The 22,212-nt window shown below is 38.1% G+C and overlaps 1 protein-coding gene across 1 annotated transcript in view; it reads right to left on the bottom strand.

Annotated features, from left to right (window-relative positions):
• Positions 1 to 22,212, bottom strand: part of LOC106877272 (DNA (cytosine-5)-methyltransferase 1) — a 57,765-nt gene that overhangs the window by 19,325 nt on the left and 16,228 nt on the right. The window contains exons 9-24 of the mRNA XM_014926136.3: positions 21,665 to 21,774; positions 19,484 to 19,602; positions 17,860 to 17,952; positions 16,252 to 16,403; positions 15,088 to 15,168; positions 14,087 to 14,190; positions 12,194 to 12,362; positions 10,535 to 10,632; positions 8,714 to 8,786; positions 7,622 to 7,675; positions 6,956 to 7,039; positions 5,684 to 5,808; positions 4,007 to 4,112; positions 2,810 to 2,913; positions 527 to 638; positions 185 to 373 (exon numbers count right to left, since the gene is read on the bottom strand). Of these exons, the coding sequence (XP_014781622.1) occupies positions 185 to 373; positions 527 to 638; positions 2,810 to 2,913; positions 4,007 to 4,112; positions 5,684 to 5,808; positions 6,956 to 7,039; positions 7,622 to 7,675; positions 8,714 to 8,786; positions 10,535 to 10,632; positions 12,194 to 12,362; positions 14,087 to 14,190; positions 15,088 to 15,168; positions 16,252 to 16,403; positions 17,860 to 17,952; positions 19,484 to 19,602; positions 21,665 to 21,774 (1,773 nt within the window). The remainder of the gene's footprint in view (positions 1 to 184; positions 374 to 526; positions 639 to 2,809; positions 2,914 to 4,006; positions 4,113 to 5,683; positions 5,809 to 6,955; positions 7,040 to 7,621; positions 7,676 to 8,713; positions 8,787 to 10,534; positions 10,633 to 12,193; positions 12,363 to 14,086; positions 14,191 to 15,087; positions 15,169 to 16,251; positions 16,404 to 17,859; positions 17,953 to 19,483; positions 19,603 to 21,664; positions 21,775 to 22,212) is intronic.

Below are 22,212 nucleotides of genomic sequence, written 5' to 3'. Positions count from 1 at the left end.
TTGTCATTTGCTGTGTTCCTTTGTCATCTCTTTTATAGGGTTCAACTTTGTGAGATCAGCCTTCATCACTTTTGCCCACTTCTTGGCACTTATAGTATTTATCAACCCTTCAGAGGTGAATGGGAAACAAAACTCCTGCAGGATTTGAACTTGAAATAAAAAATGGATGTAATTAAAAACTTACCTCGCGTTTTTCTGTCTTGGGTTTCTTTTGTGGGACATGTTTAACATTAAAAGAGAAAGCACTAGGTTCCACATAACAACAGTCCCCTAATTTATACTCAATACTGTCCCTTTTCACTGACTTATAGTACAGCCGGCTACTCTCTTTGCTGCCATTCTCCAGTTGTTCTCCAAGACATGGGGTCTCTTTCTGTAAAACAATAACAGATATTAGAGTTGTGTTAATGGTGGTGATGTACAAATTTAATTTCTGGCCATAATGGAGCACCCAGTGGGTACAACGTTCATCAGTGAACTACAATGCTGCTGTTACTTTCCTTTAGTTAAAAAAAAAAAAACGTACCTTCCGTAAAGTCTCTAGTCGGGAGCAGCTGGAACAAAACTTGTAGGAGTTTATTTCTGAAGGGTTTGGATCTTTGGGAATATCTTCAAACCTGGCTAATTCTGGGTCATACCTGGCAATAAGATGAAACGAAGGAGGAAAGAAGTAGTGATGAGGTTTTCAGCAGAAATGGATGTCAATGATTTCAAGAGTGCAACAATCGTTTATGTCCCTAACTGAGTAAGGAGTCAAGCCATAACTACCTTGTATTGTTTTCCATAAATACTGTCTCTTGGTTACTATCCAATGTTAGTTACTGGTACACGAAATAGTATTATTTAGACAATGGAAACCTTTCCTTCCTTGGGCCCCCAATTCCTGACGGAGTTGTAAGGGCACTGTCTTTACATATGCCATATTGAGAATATTTTAAACCTAGCAGTGTCTGTTTCTCTCCAAGTGAGAATATAACAGATTTTTCTTCCAGAGAGAAAGAGTCAAGAAGAATCAACTCCCTGTACCGGATTAGTACTTTATTTATTGACCTGGAAAGGACCTTAGATTTGAACTTGTTTGTCAAGAGTAAATATCACAAGGCATTCAAGCCAACACACTAACAACCCTGCCAATTTTGCTACCTAATGGTGGAAGTATGCAGCTACATCATCATCATTTCAACAAATTCATAAAGTCTTTCCTCAAGTTTATCAATGCATCAAAAATATGATAGATCTATCTATCTATCTATCTATTTCCTCATCATTATCATTTAATGCTCATGTTCCATGCTGGCAGGGGTTGGACAATCAGACAGGATCTGAAAAGATGGAAGACTGCATCGGGGTCCAGTGTCTGCTTTGTCATGGTTCCTACAGCTGGCGCCATGTTAAAAGAGCTGGTGCTACATAAAAAGCACCCAGTACATTCTGTGGAGTGGTTGGCATTAGGAAGGGCACTCAGCCATAGAAACCATTCCTGAATAGACAACGGAGACTGGTGCAGCCCCTGCCCTTACCAGCTCCAGTCAAATCGTCCAACCCATGCCAGCATGGAAAACGGAGGATAAATGATGCCTTTTCTAATATCAACCACTTTACTAGGTGATTTTTTTTTTTTGTGCCTCCAGCACCTCATGAAGTCGCCATGCAGCTTGCAAGACTATGAAACTTGAAGGGAGGCTGATTTTAGGCAAGTACATAAAGGATTAACCCTTTAGCATTTACTCTGGCTATATCTGGCCTAAATATTTTACCGATTTTATCTTCAAACAGGCCAAATCTAACCTCATACACCTATCTTATCAGGTCATTCAAAAAAAAAAAACATTACATTGTCAAAATATTGAAGCTACATGATAATGCATGATTAATTCAAAACAATGAATAAATAAGCATTACATTTGTCAGGGTAATCTGAATGCTAAGGGGTTAAAGCATGAAGGAAGGAGACAGAAGAGGTTTCTTGTTGCAGAGGAGCTAAATGGCCACTCATGTTTAGAAGAGAGGATTTATTCAGGAATATATGCTTGTGTAATGAGTGAAGCATCCAGATGACACTGTAAAGTGACTGGCATTTGGAAGGGTATCCAGCTGCAAAAACCATGCCAAAGCAGACCTCACCTGTCTATTCAATAAGGTGGTTGGTGTTAGGAAGGGTATACAGCTACAAAAACCATGCCAAAATAGGACTCACTGGTGCTGGTGCCATGTAAAAAGCACTCAGTCCACTCTGTAAGGTGGTTGACATTAGGAAGGGCATCCAACTGTAAAAATCTTGCCAAAACAGACAGTGAAGCCTGGTGCAGTCTTTTGGTTTGCCAGCTCCTGTTAAACTGTCCAACCCATCCCAGCATGGAAAACTGATGTTGAATGACACTGATGCTGATGATGTGCATAGACATACACACACACTTGTATGGAAAGAACAGATAATAATTAAATTACATCTATATCAATAATCTCTCCACAAAATCATCACCACTACCATCTGCATTTTGGGTCAGATCAATATTATTTTGAGTGGATATTCTTTGAGAAAGCTAAACCCACCACTGGACACTATTTTCAATCGTAAAAAATCATTTTATACTGGTGAATGAAGTTGCTGAGCTTAACCACATAGAAGAGACATATGGTGAATGTAGAATGGTCAGTGCTGAGTGGACAAAATGTCATATGCTGTGAAATACTCCCCACACCTGTATGGAAATAGATGAGATGATAAAGCACATTCCTAGCTTTCTACAATCAAGCTACAACTAGAAATATTGAAAAGAAAATTCTCTAAAGTATACCAAAAACTCACCATTTTTGGTAATAAAATGTCTTGGAATCATTGTTATTGAAGTTAGTGTCCTCATCAGTTCCACCTAGCATGGCCCAGTTAGAGGGGATGGATTTGTACACCACCTGAAACAACAGAACCATTTATGTTTACATGGAATTCCTTCAAGACAGTAACACTTTGACAACTGTATCTCTCTCTCTTTACACACACATATATATATAGCAAATTGAAAATAAAAACACAAACAACAAAAGTCAAAATGCTGTACACAGTGAATGTATTAGTTTGATGTTTGACACTCAGTTTAAGATGGGAAAAAAGAGGGGGGGGGGGGGTGACGTTTTGAGCATGGTTCTTCATTAGAAAGAAGGAGGAAAGGTCCGGAGAAAAGAAGATGAATAGTCCAAGAAAAACGCAATACATACAGCAGTACTAATAACTGCAGGCATGGATATGTGGTTAAGAATTTCACTTCACAGCTACATGGCTTCAGGTTCAATTCCACTACGTAGTACCTTAGATAAGTGTCTTCTATCAAAGCTTCACATTGAGAAAAGACTTCTGAGTGAAATCTGGGAAACAGAAACTCTAAGAAAGTCCACTGGAGGGACCATTCTCGTTTTTGTGTCATAGACATAATTTGTTGCCCTGCTTAATGCCATCACCTGGTCATTGGGTGTCTTTAGTAGAGGAGGGTCTGTTGCCAACATTCAATCCAGGGTCCAGTCTGAGGCAAATTCTACAACTACACAACTATTCATGTACAGACAACATCATCATCATCGTTTAACGTCCGCTTTCCATGCTAGCATGGGTTGGACGATTTGACTGAGGACTGGTGAAACCAGGTGGTTACACCAGGCTCCAATCTGATTTGGCAGAGTTTCTACAGCTGGATGCCCTTCCTAACGCCAACCACTCCGAGAGTGTAGTGGGTACTTTTACGTGCCACCAGCACGAAGGCCAGTCAGGCGGTACTGGCAACGGCCATGCTCAAAATGGTGTATTTTATGTGCCAGATGATGAGAGAGAAAGAGAGAGAGAAAGAGAGAGAGAGAGAGAGAGAGTACAGCTACATATATGTATGCATGGATATATTTGTAGTTGTACATATTCTGCTAATATATAAATAGTAAAATAAATTAAAGAGACATATAAAAAGTACAATTTATTTTTTAATTAAAAACTAAATTAAAAGCAAATTTCCAAACTCACATTAACTTTACTGATTGTATATTCAAGGCAAGAGTCTTCACAGTCGTCAACCAAAAATAGTTCAAAAGGATCTGCCGTTTCTCCCAAGATTGTGTCGGATCCTCGACTAAATACATTTCAAATAAAAAAAGGAAAGAAACAATTAATTACTTTGTTAATTAGCGATATTTTATAGAGAGAGCAGAAGAGAAATCTCTAAATTTAGTTACAAACAGGTATTTTATTTTAATGCAGTAGTAGTGGTGGTGGTGTCTGGATTTAAATTCTATGTTTTCATTTTTTTTAGTGAATGGAATCTCACATGAAGTTTCTATCTTCACCAGTATCCAGTAGATCATCCAACCAGGCTTTAATTCTCTAAGAAACAACCCGAGAGAGAGAGGGAAAGAGAGACAGACAGACAGAAACATACCTTGACTGCCACACTTTACAACATACATTTAACCACTTTCATGCATTGCACAGTTTTCAACTAGACAAAGATATAGTGTTAACAGAACTATATGCAAAAATTGCATCAAGACAGAGGCATGGTGTTAACAGAGTTATGAAAGTAGAGATTGCAGCAAGACAGATGTATGACATTAATAGAGCTATGACTAAAGATTGCACTGTTCAACCAAGGACTATTTGATCGAGAGTCACCCAGAACTGCCCTGCAGCAACTTTGGATTTGGTTCCTTAGAGAAGCACAAATCTGGTTTCTAAGGTTGTTATAAAAAGCATAAATGCTCCCCACTTAACATCCACTAATATGTACACACACATACATACAAACACACAAATACATCACCACCACCACCACCACCACACTTTTAGTTATCTGAGCAAGGCTAAAAGCTAGTGGCATGGTAGAAACGAGTAAGCCATAGACTAAATACCAATCTAATAAATATTAGACTAAATAAATATTTAGTTTAGTTTTATCCAAATACTGTATTTTTGGTCATACAAGTCGAATTTTTCACACCAAAATTTACTGCCAAAAATGTAGGTCAACTTAAACACCAAAACGACTTTGGAGTACCAAAAATTCCAAGAGAAATGCAGCAGAATTGGAAAGATAGTGATGATGTTTGAATATTAACACTATATACAATGTTGACTTGCATGCTGGATGTTGTGATTTTAAGTAATTATGTAGATTATAGAAAGGCTTTCTGATGTATTTTATAGTTCTCAGATACACCTGTGTGATTACCTAAAATAGCCTTAGAATTTTAACCCATTTCATCTGACTTAGTGCATTTAAATCATAATAAAGAGTTATTAGAATATTAAATGGAAAGTAAAAATGAGTGAATTCAATATTATCCAGGCAAATATATTGATTCATTTGTTTAAATATGTAGACTCTTTTTTTGTTTGAGTATGTGGACTTGTGCTGGATATTAATAGTGTATATTCGTATCTTACTGAATAAGTATAAATTAAGGTGTGTATATTGTTTTCAAGTACTGGTCAAATTGTAAGCAAGCAAAAGCCTAAGTTCACTGCTTTCTTTTTCGAACTGTCGGTATACTTTACTGGAATAAATGGTATGTCCAGAGTTCAAATTTGGTCAAAGTTTATATTGCCTTGTTTTTCTAGGACTCATGCAATAAGTATCCCTAATTTGCTATTCACCCCTTTGTCATCGTGTCTCTATAAATAATTTTTAAAAGATGTTATTATTACCAGAACCATAATGCATGGAACTTCTTCTCTTTGAACTTGTCTTCCCACATGTAGGCCACCTTCGCTATATACATCGGCACAGTTGGGTTGGCAGGTTTCACAGCCACACAGTCTCCGACACACACCTGTTAGTAACAAACAACATGATGGAGAGGAAATATTCGTTTTAAAAGGAATCTTTGAACTCTAACAAGGAAAGAAAATTAAAACAGAGAGAAAAAAAAACATGAAGAAATTCATTTATTGTTGGTTCCATTAATTTTTAGGAAGAATTGTGGGAAATAGAGAAAAATATACAAAATAATGGAGTTTAGGTGTAGGTAAGAGATAGGCATAGAAGTGTGTGTGGTGATGTGTATGTATGGGTTAAGAGAGTGTGTGTGTGTGTGCATGGTGTGGAGTGTGTGTATGTATGGTGAAGAGTGTGTGTGTGTGTGTGTGTATGTTGAGGAGTGTGTGTGTGTATGGTGAAGAGTGTGTGTGTGTGTGTGTATGGTGAGGAGTGTGTGTGTGTGTATGGTGAGGATGTGTGTGTGTGTATGGTGAGGATGTGTGTGTGTGTGTGTATGTTGAGGAGTGTGTGTGTGTATGGTGAAGAGTGTGTGTGTGTGTGTATGGTGAGGAGTGTGTGTGTGTGTATGGTGAGGATGTGTGTGTGTATGGTGAGGATGTGTGTGTGTATGGTGAAGAGTGTGTGTGTGTATGAAGAGTGTGTGTGTGTATGGTGAGGATGTGTGTGTATGGTGAAGAGTGTGTGTGTGTGTGTATGGTGAGGATGTGTGTGTATATGTGTTTGGCATGGAGTGTGTGTATGTATGGTGAAGAGTGTGTGTGTATGGTGAGAAGTGTGTGTGTTTGGCATGGAGTGTGTGTGTGTGTGTGTGTGTATGGTGAGGATGTGTGTGTATATGTGTGTTTGGCATGGAGTGTGTGTGTATGGCAAGGAGTGTGTGTCTGCATGGCGCAGAGCATGTGCATGCACGGTGCGGAGTGCGCGCATGCATGCACATATGGTGTGGAGCATATAAGTGCATGGTGCAGAGCATGTGCATGTATGCTGTGGAGTGTGTGCATGTATGGCGTGTTGTGTGTGTATGCATGATATGGAGTGTGTATGGTGTGGAGAGTGTGTGTGTATGGTGTGGAGTGTGTGTACATGTGCATATGCATGGTGTGTGTTTGTGTGTTGTGAGTGCTGAGAGATGAACTGTCGTAAACTAAGTCTTCTGAGTGCAAAAAAACAAAAAGAGAAACCTCTTGCCAACCACTCACCTCTTTACCATTTATGTTCACAGCATTGTAATAAATATTTGTGGGTGTCGTTTTGACAGGTTCTCCAACCCATTCCAGTTTGGTCTATAAAATAAACACACAAAAAAAAAAAAATAAAACATATATATTCTTTTACATGCCTCAGCCCTCAGGCTGTGGCCATGCCAGGGCACACACACACAGAACATATATATATATATATATATATATATATATATATATATATATATATATATATATATATATATATATATACATACAATGATGATTTTTAAAGAATGAACAAGGCTACACACTTTTGAGAGAGAGAGGGAGGTGTGAGAGAGAAGGAGGATATGAGAGAAGGAGGTGTGAGAGAGGAGGGTGTGAGAGAAAAGGAGGTGTGATAGAGAAGGAGGTGTGAGAGAGAAGGATGTGTGAGAGAGAAGGAGGTGTGAGAGGGCGAGCAGAGAAAGGAGATAGCAAGAGTAGGGAGAGTGAGCGAAGAGGGAGATGTGAGAGAGAGTGAGCAAGATGCAAAAGAGAGAGAGAGAAAGAGAAAGCAAGATGTGAAAGAGAGAGAGAGAAAGCAAGATGTGAGACGAGAGAGAGTGAAATACTGAGATGTAAGAGAGAGAGTGTGAGTGAGTAAAGTAAGAAAGCAATGAAGATGATATAGAAACTTACCTTGGTGTTTCTACTTGCCACATGACGGATTGGTTTTTCTGAGTCATCTCCTTTCTGGAAGGGAAGAAAAGAGAATATCTCGGTACTTGCTCCACATGCTTGAATGAATATATATATATATATATATATATATAACTATATGAGACTAGTTATATATCTATTAGAATGTCAATTAAAGCACATTCCCCATTTGAGCTACCTGATGTCATCCACAGTTACAATATAATTTTCACTGGATCTACATCAGCAAATCCGCAGTGTTTGTCGACAGAACTACATAAAAAAATGTTTATTCCCCAGAGAAACAAAGGTCCACCCATCAACATACAACAACCACTGATGTGCTGCATCCTCTTGTCACCTCAACTGTCCCCCACATTGGATTCTGCTCTCAGAGCTGCAATGTTTTTTTGGGTTTTTTTCTCCAACCACTGAAGATAAATATGAACTCAAGAGACAGAGAGAAAAGAAAAACTATTAAAAGGTTTTAAAAGGTTCCCCACTTTCCCAGCCAAAACACATTAGCAAGGGCTGACATAACAGTCACATCAACTTCTTCAACACTGAAGTCAAAGGATGAACGGCAGGGGGGATCCTGTGGATATTCATTGGACTCCTTTTAGTGTGATCCCTTGGAAGAAATCTGAATTTCATCCAAAAAATTGTACTTTTATTGATCAAAACACAAGTCATTAAAAATATTAGATTGTGTCAGTGTTAGGGTTATAAAGGATCCCAGCCTGCCACACATTCTAATTCCATTCCCTTACTGTCCTAGTTGAACAACTCTAGTGTTGGGGCCACAATAACAACATCAGGATAAGGTTAACTTTGGAGCAGGAGGTGGGGAGGAAAAGAAGGCATCTAAGACACTATCCAGTTTAACACTACTGTAAACTGGGTACTTCTTGGGTACCCTTAATGGAATTTACTGTATTGCATAATTTCAGACAGGACCTATGAATCTTTCAGACCATGGTTTCTGCAGGCATTTGCTAAATAGACATTTGGGGCTGGGTCTCAGTCACACTGATTTCATAAATATGACCCTTCTTCTCTGATTAATTTACAAATACAAAACATAACAAATACCTTTACAATATTTTCATCATCATCACTTTGGATTTCATCTTCATCAGCTTCAGCAACAGCAATGTTAGGACATCTTGTTAAAGATAAAGATTAAATAAATAAAATTTCTGTATCAGAAACTGAAAGCTTTGAGAAGGGAAATAGAAGTAATAATCTTTTCTACTGGAATCACAAGGCCTCAAATTTGGGAGAAGAGATTAAGTCAATTACATCAACCCCGGTGTGTAAGTGGTACTTATTAACTGATCCTGAAAGGATGAAAGGCAAAGTCAACTTCACTAGAATTTGAACAGAGAACATAGCAGCAGATGAAATACCGCTAAGCATTTTGCCTGGTGTGTTAACGGTTCTGACAGCTTGCTGCCTTAATAATAATGATAACAATAATCTTTTCTACTGTAGGCACAAGGCCTGAAATGTTGGGGGGGGGGGGTAAGGGGATAGACAATTACATCGACCCCAGTACACAACTGGTACTTAATTTACCGACCCTCCCAGCCCAGGATGAGGGGCAAAGTCAACCCTGGCAGATTTTGAATTCAGAACATAAAGACAGATGAAATGCCACTAAGCATTTTGCCCAGCATACTAATGATTCTGCCAGTTTGCAAACAACAACAACAGCAACAGCAACAGCAACAGCAACAGCAACAACAACAACAACAACAGCAGCAGCAACAACAACAACAACAACGATGGTTTCAAATTTTGGCACAAGGCCAGCAATTTTGGATGGGGTAAGTCAATTCCATCAATGCCAGTGTTCAACTGGTACTTATTTTATCAACTCTGAAAAGATAGAAGACACAGTCGACCTCAGCAGAATTTGAACTCAGAACATAAAGATGGATGAAATCCCACAAAGCATTTTGCCCTGCATGCAAATGATTCTGCCAGTGCACCACTTTAATAACGATAACATAAAATGACAATTATTCCTGTGGTAATTGATGCCCTTGGCACAACAACCAGGCTGAAAGGTATTGAAATTGTGACTTGCATTGTTGATTTATAGAACAGTACCATCCTGTGTTCTAAAAATGATCTGTGAGATTTGAGGAAACTTGCGTGTTTCATAAGAAATAGGGTTAACAAAAAGGTCAAAATCATTTTCCTTGCATAAAACATCGAGTAACTATACTGATAAGTAATGTTTATCACAATTACTCTTGTTTTTAACCCCAAGAGGAACCTCCTCCAGCTGATTATTGATGCAATCTGCACCTGATATATATTGCAAGCAGGGGAGTGAACCCCTACCATTTTCTAGCAGATGACGGGGATCACCAAACCATATGGTTTCAGGCTATGTGCCCATCATCAATGGTTAACACCTGTCTGCTAGAGATAGCAGTAAATCATTATTGTGAGCTGGAATGAATTACTGCTATCTCTAGTGGATGGGTGCTCACCTCTGACAATGGGCATAAATAGCCCCAAAGCATACAGTCTGATGATGACCATCGTCTGCTAGAAGATGGTAGGGGTTCGCTCCCATGCTTGCAATATATATTGAGTGCAGACTGGATTGATAACCAGCTGGAGGAGGCTCCTCCTGGAGTTAAAAACGGTAGTAACATCGAGTCTTATGGAATAGCCATATTGATATGGTGATAAACGTTACTTCTCAACATGGAGTTTGTTGTCCCAATAATAGGAACCATGAGTAAGACATTTTGTTTCAATACAGTATTGTATAGCCAAATGCTTTTTCCTGTTGCCAATATTCTTTTAGGTTGCCTCCAACATGCAGGAAATAGGGTGTATTTATTCTGAAATTAGGATACTAAGACTAAATTATAAAATAAAACTGTGACATACCTTCTTTGAACACAGCACTGTTTGCTCCTGCCTGATCCTCCAAATTTAACCATGTCTCTACAAGCCTTGCATTTACCACAATCTGGTTGTTGACAAACCTGAAATATTGAGGGACCATGGTGAACAACTAACATCTAATGCTACCTTACCAGGAACATTTACACTCCTTTTAACCTCTTGACTTATATAGGAAAAGAAAGCTTTATATTACTCAGTACATATGAAACAAAGGTGAACTAAAAGTTTGAAAAGAAGTAGGGACATTTAGGACAAAATTATGAAACTGCTTTGGACAAGTAGAAGGTTACTGTTAAAAAACATTGGCTTCCATCCAATCACAGGGATCAAGGCTAGCAGATTGAAACCAGTAAAAGACCAACTACAGAACTCCGTTCTAAACTGCTTAATAATAAGTTAGCTTCGCACTACAACAATCTTAAGTATGCAACTTAGCAACACTGGTAGCAAATCAGTTGCACGAATGTATGCATGCAGCCAATCACAGCAAGGTTTTAGATTATATCAGTCATCTTTCCTGTCAATAAACAATAAACTTCACAAGATATCACATACCTCGAGCCCTTTATTACCTATTTAGATGTTCATCAATGTTGCTGTAGAATAAATTGTTGATGAATTTGAACCTGGGATTCTTGAAGATTTTGTATGTACTTAACTGGGAGGTTACTGTAATGAGGTTCTGGGTTCAAACCCACTGTTGGTTCCTAGGTGTTTTGAGTTCTACTACAGCCTTGTGAGTGAAACTAAAGGGATAAACTCTGGGCAAAATGAGATTGAATGCATAATTTGAACAAAGGACCAGCTTTATGACACTGTGTCAGGCTGATTCTTTCTGAATATTACATTAATGTACAAGAGTCTATGGAATATTCAGCCACTCACACTACACTGTGAGATGTATTCAACCCAATTTAGTTTGCCATAAATAATTACTTCATGATGAAATGACCCATTTCAGCAAGTAATAATAATAGTAGGAGAAGTAGTAACAGCAGCAGCCGTGTAATTTTTTTCAGCTCATGGTATAGAGTTTAAGTCCTCTTTAGGCTATGATAAAACTGATAACATGGTCACGCATTCAATTCTATCACAAGTGAACCAGAGGAGACACTAAAATAATTATGGTCCAACTGTGTCTTTGAAGAAGACATTCTTTGGTAATCAACCTCTGATCATTCATAATTTCATTTAGCATCTGTTTTCCATGCTAGCATGAGTAAGATGGTTTGACTGGAGCTGATAAGCCAGAGAGCTATACCAGGTTCTAGTCTGTTTTGGTTTGGTTGCTACAGTTGGATCCTCTTCCTAACACTTTATTGAGTGTACTGGGTATCTTTCAAGAGTCACTGGCACAGGTGCCTTTCATTGTGTCACTGGCATGAGTGCCTCTTGTGTGTCACACTGATACTGGCCACAACTACAATTTCACTTAGCCTGATGCGTCTTCTCAAGCACAACAAATCGCCAAAAGTCTTGGTCTCTTGTCATCGCCTCCATGAGACTCAACATCTAAAGGTCATATTTCACCACCTTGTCCCACATCTTACTAGGTGTACTTCTTCCACAGGTTCCCTCCAGTTCTTAGAGAGTCCAGTTGATAAAAAATATTTCATGTGACCAAAACTCAACACAACTTACCTCACAAATACCGCATCTTTTCCTGCGAGTGGCAGAAAACCCATTGTCATCTATCTGTCCCTGGAACATGCTGTCGAAAATGTTACGCACAAGAGACGTTGTGGCAGCCATTGTTTGTGTATCCTTTGACTTCACTTTTGGTTCACGGAGCTGCTTACGTAGAGCCCTCCTGTAAAAGAAATAATGAAAACACATCTCAGCACCATGCTCTGTGCAAACTTGATTGTGAGAATCTCTCCAGCACACATGCACTCTCTAAAGCTAAGCTGAACAAGTTGATAGATTACAGAACTAAACAAGAGTTTAACAGTTAAAATACCACCATCTCTTTTTGGTTGTATCAGTAAAGAAACATTTAGATCTCAAAAGATCAACCCAACTTAAATAGATATCAGAAAGGGGTAATAAGTTCACTGTAGCACTTTATCAGGATCTTTTCTGTTTGCCTGACACTTTTCAATTCCTTTAATTTTGTTCCATTTGATTTCAAATTTGGTGTATTGATGTAGTTTTGTATGCTAATTATGGAAATGAAATTCACTTTTGCAATTAATTAATAAATAAAAAGTTAATAGCTTTTAAAATTTGCAAATTTTGGGTAATTTTAGCCAATTGAAAGCCACACACATACTGGTGCCTGTTTCCATAGTAACAAGACAAGGTATAGATTAACTGTCTTTCAACCTTCTAGATGAAAAAAAAAATCTGATTTAGACACAAGGACAGCAATTTTGAAGGGGGAGGTTTAGTTGATACCATCAACTTTAATACATGACTAGAACCTTATGTTATTGACTCTGAAGAAATGAAAGGTAAAGTTGGCCTCAGTGGGAAATGAATCCAGAACATAAAGAGCCAGAATAAATACCATAAAGCATTTTTTTTTCCAAATGAGCTAATAATTTTGCCAGCTCCATCATTTTCCAGAGAATAGTAATAATTTTGGCACAAGGCCTGCAATTTCATGGGAGGTGGTAAGCCAATTACATCGACCCCAGCGTTTAACTGATACTTATTTTATCAACCCCAAAAAGACAAGTCAACTTTGGTGGAATTTAAACTCAGAACGTAAAAACGAATGTAATATTGCTAAGCATTTTCTCCAGCGTGCAAACGGTTCTGCCAGCTCACTGCCTGAATAATAACTAATAATATAAAGCAAAAATTATTCCCATGGTAACTGGTGCCTTTAACACCACAACACCCAAATTGCCATCTAAGAAACTGAAAGGTATTGGAATTGAGACTTGCATAGTTGATTTACAGAATAATACCATCTTGTATTCTAAGAAAGATTCTTGAGATTTGAGGAAACTTGGCACCAAACTTCAAAAGAACATCCTTACTAATACAGCATGTAGTAGCTTAATAATAAAGAATTATCATAATGGTTGCAGCATGGAAGGTGTTTATAAGCCATTTAAAATAACACAAAAACCGTCAGATTCACTTCAACATTTAAATTTAATTTGTCAAAATATTGTCGTTGCTTTGAGACCGCGACCTGTTCACTGACAAAATTCCATGTATACATGCATGTGTGTTATATGCAGCTTTGTCAGTGAACAGGTCACGGTCCCAAAGCGACGAAAATATTTTGGAAAATTAAATTTAAATGTTGAAGTGAATCTAACGGTTTTTGTGTGTTATTTTAAATGGCTTATAAACACCTTCCACGCTGCAATTGTTTTTGTTCCAGCACACGATCTCAGATCAGGTCACTTGCTATGCAAGTACATCTCCGCAATTATCATAATGGTTTTATACTAAAACATATACCAAACTAGTTTTAAGAAAAAAACTTTCACAATAGTTATAAACATTGACCCCTCAAAGAATATCGTGAACCTTTCTTGTAAAGAAACTAAAAACTAAAAATGAAGAACAAAGTACCGTTTGCCAAGAGTGACTCCTGAAAGTTTGATCAACGCCCTCATACAAGGTGTTGTGATGAGGAGAGCTTCGTCATCATCAGCAGCTTCATCATAACTTTGAACCTAAACATAGAAAGATAGGAATGTATAACAAGAGGTGGTGGTGGTGGTGGTATGATATTAATGATGGTGATGGTAGTAGTAGTGGTGATGATGACGATGATAGTGATAGTGATATTGGGGATTGCAATATTGCACCTTTGACATTTTTGCATCAATCTCACCCCACCAAAAAAATGTTAATAATTGTTAATGTAATAACAATGATGGCTGTAATGATGATATGGCTTAGATTAGTTATTTTTTGTAGATAAAATAAAGATAAGGATGAAGGATAAAGTCATATAGACTCCTAGGGCCAGCTTACGGTTTCTGGCACCCATGCCAACGTCGTCTCCTTCATTGGACATGAAACTCGGCTTGCGAAGACCTGTTGGGGCAAGCGAAAGCGAAATCATCATGGCACCTGTGCCCAGCGTCGCCTTCCTGGCACTTGTGCTGGATGGCATGTGTAAAGACATTTGAGCGAGATCGTTGCCAGTGCCGCCGAACTGGCTCCTGTGCAGGTGGCACATAAAAGCACCCACTACACTCTCGGAGTGGTTGGCATTAGGAAGGGCATCCAGCTGTAGAAACTCTGCCAAATCAGATTGGAGCCTGGTGTAACCATCTGGCTTCCCCAGTCCTCAGTCAAATCATCCAACCCATGCTCGCATAGAAAGTGGACGTTAAACGACGATGATGATGTGGCGCATATATTCTCCCCACTGGATAGGATGCTGGTCCATCAAGAGCAAAACACATCGCCTGGTCCAGGAATGGAAACCACAATCTTACAATCATGTGTCCAATACCTTAACCACTAAGCCACGTACCTCCACTTTTTTGGTAATATTGAGAATAAAAGGTGGTGTTCTTTTAAGCGGTTTTACCTGGATGAAGGTGAGGAAGATGACTTACCTGATCAACGACAAACTGGGCATGGCGCAACAAAGCATCTTCAGTAGGGATATTGGTGATGCCATTTGGTGGAACTGTTATCTGAGCAAATGATAAAACAGATTTTCATGAGATATTTTTACATGTGATAAAATATATTTCTATGCAATAAACTATATTTTCTGAACAAAAGAAAAAAAGATTCATTTTTGGCAATTATAATTGCTTAAGACTGAAATATAAGCATTTTTGTATATGAACTCTCCCCGCCTCCGCTGCCACCCAAAATATTGGTGTTAATGGAGACTGTTGATTCTAATAATAATAATAAGAGCCCTCAGAGAGTGCAAACCTCTGCCAAAGCAACACCAACGTCCTCTCAACAATTAGTCAGAGTTGATTTTTAAAATGAGAATATCTGAAATAAAACTTGACTGCTCTCACAAACAAGAATACTAAAAATGAACCTGACTGTTCACAAAAATTTTTTAATCTGGAAAAATAATCCAGAATCCTTGTCCGGTACCTGATTGATCCCAATGGTAGCCATGGAATGTGAAGTGGCTGTAGAAAATTTAGTAACATTAATAAATAGTTGATCCTTATCTAATACAAGCCAAAGTTAAATTCACTCTTCAAAATAGTTAAGCCTAAAGGGAGATAATTGAGAGAGAGACTTGAAAGTTAACATAAGATCGTAATCATGTGAAGTAAATATAACAAACTATCCAGAATTCTTGTCAGGTACCGGATCAATCCCAAAATCTAATCAGTTCGTGCCAGTCATGAGGTCAACATTCCTGAAAGTTTCATCCAAATCCATCCAGCGGTCCTTGAGATATCTTGTCCACAAACAAACAAACACAACTGAAAACATTTTTACCTCTGCCTTCCCTAAGGCAGAGGTAATAGTAATCCTTTCTACTATAGGCACAAGACCTGAAATTCTGGTGGGGAAGGGGCTAGAAGATTACATCGATCTCAATATTCAACTGGTACTTATTTTATTGACTCTGAAAAGATGAAACGCAAAATTGACTTTGATGGAATTTGAATGCTGAACATAAAGACAAATTGCCATTAAGCATTTTGCCTGAGTGCTAACAATTCTGCCAGTTTGCCGCCTTAACAATAATAATAATAAAATGACAAAAGAAACCAATTCTGCCAAGCAAAGGAACTGACCTGAATTTTATTGAGCAAATCTTCATAAGTGGCATCAAGGTTACTCTGTAAGAATTCAATGGCAATTTTGGAAAGATAGATCTTCTCCCTCATGATGTCCATAAATGGGGAATAAATTTTACTGGGAGACATTAAAATATAATCAGCATAAGCTAGAAGGTAGAAAGGAAAAAGAGAACAGTTAGGAGTCACCATGAAATGAATGAGATTTCATGACAAAAAGAGGACGTTGTTACAAAACTATATTAGTGCTGTCTTCGAATATTCTCATAGCATAGCAGCAGCAAATTGAAAATCAGAAACAATCCACAGATCCAACATTCCAAACACATTGCAGTTCTTTTCAAGGATCTCTTTGCATATTTCTTATGTTGTCTTTTCCTATTACATTAAAACAAGGTCTTAAATAGCATCAATCATTATGATTTTAAACCTGTTTCTTCCATCATACTTTAACTTCTACTCTTTCAGTCATTGGAGCTCTCTTTTGCCTTGCAATCTACAAGGCAACCCCATTAGTGCTAGAAAAGGCAACACCCAGTCCACACTAAATCAGTGCTTCTCAACCAGGGTTCCACGAGAAAGAGTGAGATAAGCTAATGCTAATTTCATGATCGTAATAATACTATATATGCACAACATATTATTGGTTATTGTAATATAGACATCATCCTATCTAACCTATTATGTTATCAAAAAATATAACAACTATATATATCATCATCATCATCGTAGAAGGTTTAGAGATGATGTACAAGTATGATATATTAGAGAAAATAATAAGGTACTCAAAGATCTGGATGGTTGTACATTTACAGATTTTTATTAATATGTCACATGTTTTTATAAATCATATATTAGCGCTTTTATCTACTCTAATAGATTCTTCAAAATCTAAAGAATTTCTTAGAGTACATGCAAGCGATAATATATGATTTATAAAAACATGTGACATATTAATAAAAATCTGTAAATGTACAACCATCCAGATCTCTGAGTACCTTATTTTTTCTAATATATATGGATATATAAAAATTTAGTGAATGGAGTAAAACGCATAGGTTAACTGAATACTTTTATTTCCAACATATGTTTCGAAGATTACAAATTATACCTTCCATAGGAATAGGTGATGTTGATAAGAATGTAATCTTCTCTTCAGGGAAATGCATGGGAACCAGCTTAACCGTAAGACATTTTAACCGAATATCAGAACTGTAGTTATATATATATATATATATATATATATATATATATATATATGTGTGTGTATATATATATTTACATGAACTATAATGAATATGAGAACTGTAGTTATATATATATATATATTTATTTACATGAACTATGATGAAAAAATATGAAAAAGATATGGTATACAATATTTTTTGTGCAGAGGTTCCTTGAGACATGCAATTTATTTTAAGGGTTACACAAGGGTAAACAAGTTGAGAAACACAGCTCTAAATGATTGGTAAACTGAGAAAATCTGATGCTTTACCAATTAAGTCAGCTTAACAACAACAGCCATAACAGCATCATTAGCAACAACAGCAACACACACAGAATGAAAAGTAAAAGTTCCACCTGAGAAACTGCAAATATTACCTGTTGTGAAACCAATTAAAGAATTTTCTCCACCATCAAACCCTGCAGTCCACCATTCATTGATCGGTCCCATTGTTTTACAAGGGACACCACCTGAAATCAACAAAGACAAAACAACATTGCTTTAACAATGACATCATAGTTTGAGCTAAATAGTTTCTAGTGCTGGCTTCTGGTTACTACAGCAATGCATTGACATTAATGTGGGGGAAGGGAAGAGGAAGAAACCTTGACTCCAAGATTCCTACAGCAGTAGGAGGTATCAAAATATTAAGTTAGATATAGACATGGCTACTGGGCTAAGAAGTTAATCGAGGTGAACATTTACTTTATAGAAAAATAAAACAAGGTTCTTTTTTTATAGTACATTAGCGAATTAATATATGGTTTTACAGGTGTAAACCACCTTAACTTCTCTCTGCTGACCAGTGAAGTGTAAATCATCATCATCTTCATCTTACAAGCACAGGCATGGTGGCTACGTGGTAAGAAGGTTGCTTCCCAACCACATGGTTCCCGGTTCAGTCCCACTGCATGGCACCTTGAGCAAGTGTCTTCTACTTTAGCCTCAGGCATTGTACACACACACGTGTGTATGTGTCCTTGTGTCTGTGTTTGTCCCCCTCCATGGCTTGAACTCTAGTGTTGAGTTGTTTATATCACAGTAACTTAGTGGTTTGACAAAAAGGACTAATAGACTAAGTAGTGTTGTTGTTGGCACTCCGTCGCTTACGACATCGAGGGTTCCAGTTGATCCGATCAACAAAACAGCCTGCTCATGAAATTAACATGCAAGTGGCTGAGCACTCCACAGACACGTGTACCCGTAACGTAGTTCTCGGGGATATTCAGCGCGACAGTGTGACAAGGCTGACCCTTTGAATTACAGGCACAACAGAAACAGGAAGAAAGAGTGAGAGAAAGTTGAGGTGGAAGAGTACAGCAGGGTTCACCACCATCCCCTGCCAGAGCCTCGTGGAGCTTTAGGTGTTTTCGCTCAATAAACACTCACAATGCCCGGTCTGGGAATCGAAACCGCGATCCTATGACCGCGAGTCCACTGCGCCATTGCACCTCCACAGACTAAGTAGTAAACTTTAAAGAAAATAAGTACAAGAGTCCCTTAGTTCAACTAAAATTCCCCAAGGTAATGCCCCAGCATGGCTGCAATCTAATGACTGGAACAAGTAAAAGGTCAAAAGTTTCATCAACAGAAGATGAAATTTCTTTGTCAGTCAAACAGAAACAAGTTAGTAAGTGAACAACTGCAAAATCTACCTGGACATTGTCATTTTAACCCTTGGTCAATGTTGATTGAGAATATCTATGACCATCTTGTCTGTTTAAGATTACACAGAAACAGGGTTCTTCCTTCATTCTCTTTTTTTTTTTTAAGATGGTAGGGAGAACTGGCAGCTATATCTAGTAGATCAAGCAAACACATAGAGAGTCTCCCATTAGCTCTTTGCAAGCAGCTGCCAGACTGGAAGTCATATGACCAGTAGAAACAGACCGTATCCTGACTAACATATTTCTAAATAAAATTCTGTTTCCATGGAAACAAAAATAGGAGAGAAATAAATAAAAAAAAAAACAGAAAAGGAACCAGAAAATACAACCATACCATCAGCACTTGGGTTTTCATCATAAATTGGCTTGACAACTCCACTGAAGTAGAGCTCAACATTCTTTTCTATCAAACCAGTGTCAAATGCACACAAATGGGTGGCTTTATCATAAATACTGAAAACAAAACAAATCATTGAGGCTTAAAGTTTAAATGTCAGACAAAAATTGTAAATGAGATTATAGAGTTTCAATCTATCAACCACTTCTTTAATACAGGATGGGCCAAAAGTCACACACAAAATACATTTAATATGCTCCAGAATTGACAAAGACATGCTTCAATTTTTTCTAAAATTAAATAAATAAAATGTATACACACACACACATACACAAAGCGAAATTGGGATGGCACCTGTGCCCAGCGTCGCCTTTCTGGCACTTGTGCCCGTGGCATGTATAAGGACTTTCAAGCAAGATCGGTGCCAGTGCCCCTGGACTGGCTCTTATGCAGGTGGCACATAACATACACCTTTTTGAGCATGGTCGTTGCCAGTACTGCGTGACTGGCCCTTGTGCCGGTGGCACGTAAAAGCACCCACTACACTCTCGGAGTGGTTGGCGTTAGGAAGGGCATCCAGCTGTAGAAACTCTGCCAAATCAGATTGCAGCTTGGTGTAGCCATCTGGTTCACCAGTCCCCAGTCAAATCGTCCAACCCATGCTAGCATGGAAAGCGGACGTTAAACAATGATGATGATGATATACAATATTTACAATAGAAACTTTTTATTACTATAATAATACATATACAAACACACACACATAGGTGAGTATATCCACAAGGGAAGCAACAGAAAAAAAACCCTAATTGGCCTTGGAATAAGAGGGCTGATCTGTAGGCACTTGCCACTGGAATGTGTGTTTGATGGGATCCCTGATGTGTGTGTGTGTGTGTGTGTGTGTGTGTTCTCATATGTATTTACCTGTAGGTAACTTTGTGTGTGTGTGTGTGTGTGTGTGTGTGTAAGGCTTATGTACATGTGTCAGTTTCTACCTGTATTTGTCTCTTTCATGTGTGTTTGGATACTCTTTACTCTTTTACTTGTTTCAGTCATTTGACTGTGGCCATGCTGGAGCACTGCCTTTAGTTGAGCAAATCGACCCCAGGACTTATTTTTTGGAAGCCTAGTACTTATTCTATCGGTTCTCTTTTTGCCGAACCGCTAAGTGACGGGGGACGGAAACACACCAGCATCGGTTGTCAAGTGATGATGGGAGGACAAACACACACATATATATATATACATATATATATATATATATATATATATATATATATATATACATATATATATATACATACATATATATATACATACAATGGGCTTCTTTCAGTTTCCGTCTACCAAATACACTCACAAGGCTTTGGTCAGCCTGAGGCTATAGTAGAAGACACCTACCCAAGGTGCCACGCAGTGGGACTGAATCCGGAACCATGTGGTTGGTAGGCAGGCTACTTACCACACAGCCACTCCTGCGCCTTGTTCGCTATTAGCTGTGAATGTGCATATGTGCTTGTGCTTGATACTATGTATATATCTTAATGTGTCTATGTGTTGTGTTTGTAAGTTTCCTCGTGTATTCTTCTGTTTGTGTACATACACATCTGTTCTACTGTCTCTCCTTCATGGATGAAAGGGAATTGTATATCAAGACTATTTTATCTAATGTGTCCATCCTCTCATTTACATAGGTAGTAATTTGAGGGAATTTGGCTGCTATTTCTAACTGGTCGAGTGACCATGTAGTAGCTCCTTCATAAACAAATCATCATCATCATCATCGTTTAACGTCCGCTTTCCATGCTAGCATGGGTTGGACGATTTGACTGGGGACTGGTGAACCAGATGGCTACACCAGGCTCCAATCTGATTTGGCAGAGTTTCTACAGCTGGATGCCCTTCCTAACACCAACCACTCTGAGAGTGTAGTGGGTGCTTTTACATACCACCGACACGAGGGCTAGTAAGGCGATACTGGCAATGGCCACGCTCAAAATGGTGTATTTTATGTGCCACCCGCACAAGAGCCAGTCCAGGGGCACTGGCAACGATCTCGCTCGAAAGTCCTTACACATGCTGCGGGCACAAGTGCCAGAAAGGCTACGCTGGGCACAGGTGCCAAAAAATATAAATAAATGAATAAAGAAGCAAAAAGAAAAAAAGTGAAATACAAACCTAAAATTGGAGAGTTTGTGTTGGGGTCGTTCATCGAAACTAGACACTTCATCATCATTGCCAGAAAAGACAGACAATTTGGGGTCAGTGAGAGCTATGAATTCCTCAACCTTAAATATAAGAGGACAAACTGAAATATAGGGGATCAAGATATGGCAGCAAAATTAGACAAAGGATATGGTTCAAGGGTCCACAATCAAATACAGGGTGTCCCAGAATTAACTATTTCAATGAAATTGGGTAAATTTTTAAAAAAACTAACAGAATTTTATGTTCATTACTTGATTATGATACTAAAATAAATAGCTTTATAAATCTTACATCAAGACTTTATTGAAAATTTTCAATATGTGCTCCATCTGTACCCTTGCAAATTTCAAATCTGTCCTTAGCCATTGTGCAACACATTTTAAAGCATTTCAGGAGTTAAGGACTGCACTGCTAACAAAGCATTGGGTTCAGCTAAAGTCAGCTAAACTATTGCTCCACCCTGGAGATGGAGGCAGAGAAAATGATTGCAGCCAAATAGCAAAAAGCTACTGTGGACA

This window comes from Octopus bimaculoides, chromosome 23 (genome assembly GCF_046866305.1).
Source record: "Octopus bimaculoides isolate indiv1 chromosome 23, ASM4686630v1, whole genome shotgun sequence".
In the NCBI taxonomy this organism is placed as follows: domain Eukaryota; kingdom Metazoa; phylum Mollusca; class Cephalopoda; order Octopoda; family Octopodidae; genus Octopus; species Octopus bimaculoides.
The sequence above is the reverse complement of the archived record's forward strand: the minus strand, read 5'-3'. Positions and strand labels throughout refer to the sequence as shown.